General features: G+C 60.1%; 1 protein-coding gene across 1 annotated transcript; it reads right to left on the minus strand.

Annotated features, from left to right (window-relative positions):
• Window positions 1-593: 593 nt before the first annotated feature.
• NAGA (alpha-N-acetylgalactosaminidase) lies at window positions 594-5749 on the minus strand. Its single transcript, XM_043967185.1, has 9 exons — window positions 5631-5749; window positions 4125-4282; window positions 3609-3783; window positions 3097-3274; window positions 2639-2733; window positions 2180-2341; window positions 1699-1896; window positions 1227-1370; window positions 594-1076 (listed from the first exon to the last, which is right to left on the minus strand). The coding sequence occupies exons 2-9, from the start codon at window positions 4271-4273 to the stop codon at window positions 933-935; spliced, it is 1245 nt and encodes a 414-aa protein (XP_043823120.1). The 5' UTR covers window positions 4274-4282; window positions 5631-5749; the 3' UTR covers window positions 594-932.
• Window positions 5750-6000: the final 251 nt, after the last annotated feature.

Below are 6000 nucleotides of genomic sequence, written 5' to 3' on the forward strand. Positions count from 1 at the left end.
GGCCTGCCAGCCCTGAAAGCCCATCCCTGGGCACAGTGGGCAGGTTCTTGGACAGCCTCTACTAGGCATTAGGCAGAATGGAAGCCCTGGCTAGGTGACCCTAAGCAGGTCAATGACCCCCCTGGATATTTTCTCATTTACAAATTGTGGATAAAAATCCTTTTCCCACCTCTGACCCAGAGGGTTTGGATCCCTTAAATGTGAAGGGCAGGGGGTAGCTAGGTAGTGCAGTGGATAAAGCACCGGCCCTGGATTCAGGAGGACCTGAGTTCAAATCCGGCCTCAGACACTTGACACTTACTAGCTGTGTGACCCTGGGCAAGTCACTGGACAACTCTCATTGCCCCACAAAATAAATTAAAAAAAAAACAAAAACAAAAAACATGTGAGGGGCAGAGACCCCTAGAGCTGGGATGCGGGGCCACACCAGGAAGGCATCTCTGCCCCTTTTGGCTCTGGGTCCTCCAGCTAACAGGCTGAGGGTGCAGGGACTGGGGGCAGGGGAGGGGAAGTCATGCTGGAAGCCCCGTGCCAGCAGCTCTACCCATCCAGGTGCCCCCCGCCACAAATCAGTGCTCTAGACCGGTGCCGAATCATGTGCTTTATTAGGTCTAAGGGGCAGCAAAGGGCTCCCTTACTACCCCCCTGCATCGATCCCCCTCTACCCAGAGAGGTAGACACAAAGTCAATCACACTTCAGAATCCCCAGAGTTCCTACTGAGAGCCCAAGGCCCAGAGGAGAGCCAGGGCGGCCTGTGCTGGGCCCCTGGGGTTGCCCTACATCCCAGGAGCAGAGGTAGCAGTGTGAGGGGCCACTCCTGGGCCACGCTGAGGTCCGAGGGCATCCTGGCCGCAGCTGGTGAGTGGCGATGTGCCCATCCCCCTCGTCCCCTTCCTGAGTACTGACAGTCGAGGCTGAATCCAATGAGGTTTCACAACTCGGGGAGCTGCTTCTCAGCCAGGTCTGGGATGGGGTACAGGTACCACATGACAACACCTGATGGGTTGATGATCACAGTGAACCTGGTGTCCGGCGTGAGGCCGCTGATGATGTTTCCCGTGTAGACGTCCTGAACCTGAGGGAGATACAGCAGGCGTCAGGCCCCAGCCCAAGGGGAGACCCCTGGAGCTGGAGCCAGGAAGGATGGGGAGACCAACCCCAAGGCTCCTCGTCTAAAGGAGAGACTGAGGCCCAGAGAAGGGAAGTGCTTTGCTTTGGTACTCACCTCATATGATGCGGAGTCTGTGAAGTTGAGAGAGCCGAGTGTGGTCTTATAGCGGTAGGGCATGTCTGTCCTGCGGCTGAAGAAGACAATGGCACTGGTGTTGTTGGACAGTGGGCGCACAAACACCTCGATCTCGTGTTTGGTCTGAGACGGAGAAACAAACCAGAGGCAACTCAGTCTCATGGCTTGGCCCAGGCCTGCCTCAGTGCTGGGAGAGGCCCCAAGCCTCTGTCCATCTGGGGATGGGGAGCTCACTACTTCCCGAGGCAGGAAGCTTTTCTCACTTTGACTAAGCTGAGATGGGCCTTTCTGTCACTTCTGCTGCTGCTCTGCCTGGTGGGGGTAGGGATGGGGCACTGACTGCCCCAGGGGGCCCTGTGCCCCGCCCTGCCTCGGTGCATCCATCCGCAGCCCCCAGACTCACCCTCCTGCGAGTGCTGGGCATGGCTGCCAGCTGCCCACAGTCTCATACCTTGAGCACTCTGCGCCCCTGGATGCCCAAGGGGTCCTGGTTAATCTTAATCATGAGCTTGTTCTGTAGAATGTCCACGTTCTGGGGTGAGATGGTGCGGAGGTCTGTGGACATGAAGAGAGGGGCCGCCAAGATCGTCCACAGGGCCATCTGTGCCTTGGCCTGCTCGAAGCTCAGACCAAAGTTCCCTATGAGCAACTGGAGGGAAAAGATGGACCACTGAGGCAGACCTGGGCTCCGGTGGTCCTCCCAGGGCCCCAGAGGTGCAGAGAGGGCTGCAAAGCCCACCATCCCCTCCCCCCTTCATCCTGGCCAGCCAGCCTTGGCACATGCCACATGACAGGTCTTTCGACAGGTGAAGACAAACCAGCAGCCAGGAAAGTTAATCCCTAACTCCCTCCCCTCCCCTACCCCCACCCGAGTCACTCCCCCAGCCCCCCTCCCCCATGCCCGGGTCACTCCCCCCACCCCTGCCCCGTACCATGTCCGGGTCATTCCAGTGGCCAGGGCCTGCCACAGGCTGGAGGATGTCCTGGTTCTTGGTGTACCAGTCTACGATGGAGAGGACGCTCTGCCAGGAGTCCTCGATGTCATCGTAGTTGCGCCAGAGGTTGCAGATCTCAGTCAGGAGGGTGTAGTTCACCTGGAAACCAGCAACCGGGTGGGTGAGGTCATCCCTCCCCCCCAGCCCCCAGGGGAGGTTCTCCAGGGGGCTCAGGAATGGACCCACTAGAACCCCCCCCCCCCCGCCAAGGGGCCTCAGGCTGGCTTTGTCCTGTCCTGGAGCTGGGGGTGGCCCACACATGCATGGGGAGGCCCCCTTCTTGTCCTGGTGCCATAGCCTGAGTCTCCTTATCTCTACAATGGTCCCTTCCAGCCCTCAGATTCCAAGGGGCCCCTCTTGGTCTGTCCTGCTGAGGGCTCAGGCAGGAGGGCTCACCAGAGGAGGGAGACCTCCGTCGTAGGCTGGCCAGCTGCAGGAGTAGGCGATGGGGCGGCCTGTGGCGTTCAGGGCATCTGCCATGCCAGGGTAACCTGAAAAGGGACAAACACCCCACTATCAAGGAAGGTCCAAGACCAGGGCTGGGGCCCATACCATGTGCTCAGCAGCGACCCCCACGGCCGGGAGAGCCCCCCACACCCGGGGACCTCCTGGTCTGATTCCCAAAGGGGGGAAGGGAGACTGAGGCCTCGCTGCCTTCGGCCCTGCCCCTTCTCCTTCCTAGGCCAGCCCTTCCCTCCCACCCTCCCCCGCCTGGGTCCTCTCCACCAGCGGCCCAACGCAGGGCAGACTGAGCAGCCAGGCCTGCGTCCCTCCCAGCTTTCCTGCGGGCCCCGGGCATTGGTGGCACTCGGGCTGCAAGCAGAGGCTTCCAGGGGGCAATCAGACCCACACACCCTGAGCACGGTCTATGGCGCTTGAGTAGCACCCATCCAGCTTCAGCATGTCCACTTCCCAACTGGCAAAGGTCTCTGCATCTAGGACCACATCGTCCACTGTGGTGCCCGGGTAACCCATGCAAGTCTTGTTGCCCATGTCTTCATAGATGCCCAGCTTCAGGCCCAGTGAGTGAACCTGATGGTGAGGGAGAGAAGAGCTCAGGAGGAGAGGGAGAACAAAGACCTGTACATTGCGGGGGGGAGGGGGGGGAACAGCACTGTTCAAGGTGCGGGGCCCAGCATCTACTGGGGGGGTCAGTGTTGTGGGCCCAGCATCCATGGGGGGGGGGTGTTAGTATTGTGGGGCCCAGCATCCATGGAGGGGTGTCAGTGTTGTGGGGCCCAGCATCCATGGGGGGGGGTGTCAGTGTTGTGGGCCCAGCATCCACGGAGGCGGCGGGGGAAGAGGGGTCAGTGTTAGGAGGGGAGTGCCAATCTTGGCCCCAGGGAGGCCCTGCCCCAGAGCTCACATAGTCTGCCAAGGCCTTGATACCGCTGGGAAATCTCTTAGGGTCAGCCATCAGACGGCCATCCTCGTCACGGTTGGGCGCCATCCAGCAGTCATCAATGTTGATATAGTTGTAGCCCAGGTCCCTCCAGCCATCGTTGGCCAGCCGGTCGGCCATGTCCATAAACAGACGCTCACTGTCCGACAGGAGCAGGGGAGAAGGGAGGACACGTTCAGCCCCTCCCCCACAGGTTCTGTCCACTCCCTGTAGCCCTAGCCAGGCCCTGGCCCAGGTGGGTACCAGGGGGCCCAGGTGTTGTCCTTCCCAGGCCCTTCTCAGCTCAAACTACAAAGAGGAGCCTGAGGCCTTAGGCTGGGCCACATTCTTGACCCAGCTCAAATGCTGCCTTGTCCAAGCTGCCTCTAGACAGGAGTCATGGGGGTGTGGGCCCCCAGCTCTGTGCAGAGGGCCTCAGGACTCTAGGGTGGCCCTAGGGAGCCACCTGTCCCCCATGGGCCTCTTCCAACCCTTACATACTTGATGCAATTGTCAGGGTCCTCTTCACAATTGATGTTACAGCGGTAGCGTTCCCAGGCCAGCCAGCCCATGGGGGGCGTCCGCATCAGCCCATTTTCCAGAGAAAACACTTGGAGCACAAGGGCCAGTAAGATGACAGTCAGCTTCATGGCTGACACCTAGGGGGAGAGAGGGGAAGAGAGGGGGCTCTGAAAAGTGGGAGCCAGGGGGCCTGGCAACTTCTCCCCCACCTCCTGAGCTCAAAGGGGCAAGGGCAGAGGGGAAAAAAAAGATCTCTGATGTGATCTCAATTTGTCAAGTGCCCTGGGAACAGGCACTGCCAGCCTACCTGCCTGCAAGGTGTGACAGGAACACGGAGTGGGTGAGTGATGGTGAATCCCAGGAGGCACCTTCACCCCAGAACACACCCCTCCCTTAGTCTCTGCCCTGGGGGCAGGGGAGCCCCTCGCACTGAGGGAGGGAGGGAGGCGGGATGGGCTGGATCCAGAACCTGTGCCCACCTGGCTTTGCACCCCCACACACACCCCATGGCCTCCTTCTGGGGCTCAGGTCCCCAGGCTTGGAGTTCAGACCCTCCTCCTCTGGGGTGAAAAACCTGAGCTGGGTGCAGGGCTCTGGGGCAAGTGACCACCACCTACATTATCTCACTGGAGCCCCAAGCCTGGGGTGGATGGAGCTCGGCACACACACAGGGTCTCCCATTAACCCCAACCCCTACCTCCATCTCTGTCTCCCCGCACCTGCCCAGGAACAAAGCTGAGCACAACCAAACTATCCCTCCTCTAGAATACTCTATGGCTCCCAAAGGCTTTTCTCTCAAGAACCCCATGAGCTGGGTCATCATTTTATAGAAAACCGAGGCGCAGAGTCGGCCGGGGTTTTCCAGGTTCAGCCAGAAAAGGAGAGAGAGAGAGACTTTCCCGGGGGCTTTTCCCGGGAAGGAAAGAGCAAGCAGGGGGGGCCAGACAAGTGGGGAAGGGAAGGGAGTTGTCTCCAGAAGAGGAAATGGAGGGCCAGGGAGGTTTGTTTTCGTCCAGCCACAGGAATCTTCAGCCCCTCTTCCCGGCCACCCCCCTGCGCCCCTGGGGCTCCCCTGCCTCTGCCCCCCAACTCCGGGCTGACCCCTCGGTCACTAGGGGTCTCTGTCTTAGACTGGCTTGAACCTGAAACTCATGGTGCAAGTGTAGACCGACCAGCATCCCTGGAAGAGGCTCTTTAGATCTCATCGAATCCCACTTCCTCAACCTCCCAGATGGGGAAACTGATGCACGGGGAAAAGAAATGAGCCCGCTGGTTTACAACGCAGTCCGCGTAATTACAGCTCACGGGATTAAAGCAGAGGTCAAAGAGTCCAATCCCCTCGTTTTACGGGCAGGGAAACTGAGGTCCACCTAAGTACCATGGTCAGGGCGGAGCCGGGGCTCCGTGCCCAGAGTGCCGCCCCGCCCCCCTCCACCGCCTGGGCGCCCCTATCATTGCACGGTCCCTCAGGCGGGCGGTACTTACCTGAACAGGTGAGGCCAAGCGTCCCCCGATGTGCAGCTCGGAACCCCGCACCGGAGGATGGGGAAACTCCAGTTATTTTATTTGTCCAGCACACACGTGACCCACCGCGCCACCCACCAATCACTGGAGCCCAGCCGAGGGGCGTGGTGCAGTTGCGTCACCTAGATAGCCCTGCCCTCCGGGAGATCCGCCCCGCAACCCTTAGGAACCCGAACGTCCTTCAAGCCCCGCCCTCCTCCCCCCCCCCCCGACCCCGCCCGTGAGGTCGGTCTTTAAGGCACCTAGTCCCGGCTTGGCCTGAATGTCTAAAGGCAACGAAGATAAAACATGATCTAGTCCGCATCTGCCTCGAGGCAGGCAAACTCTGCTT

The sequence above is a fragment of the Dromiciops gliroides genome, chromosome 5 (assembly GCF_019393635.1).
Source record: "Dromiciops gliroides isolate mDroGli1 chromosome 5, mDroGli1.pri, whole genome shotgun sequence".
Taxonomy (NCBI): domain Eukaryota; kingdom Metazoa; phylum Chordata; class Mammalia; order Microbiotheria; family Microbiotheriidae; genus Dromiciops; species Dromiciops gliroides.

Excerpts from the sequence above, each read along its gene's own strand:
- NAGA (XM_043967185.1), bottom strand. The coding sequence starts at position 4,273 with ATGAAGCTGACTGTCATCTTACTGGCCCTTGTGCTCCAAGTGTTTTCT. Across the intron at positions 3,784-4,124 it reads GACCCTGACAATTGCATCAA|TGAGCGTCTGTTTATGGACA; the intron begins GTATGTAAGGGT and ends CCTGTCGGACAG. Across the intron at positions 2,734-3,096 it reads CGCCATAGACCGTGCTCAGG|GTTACCCTGGCATGGCAGAT; the intron begins GTGTGTGGGTCT and ends GTCCCTTTTCAG.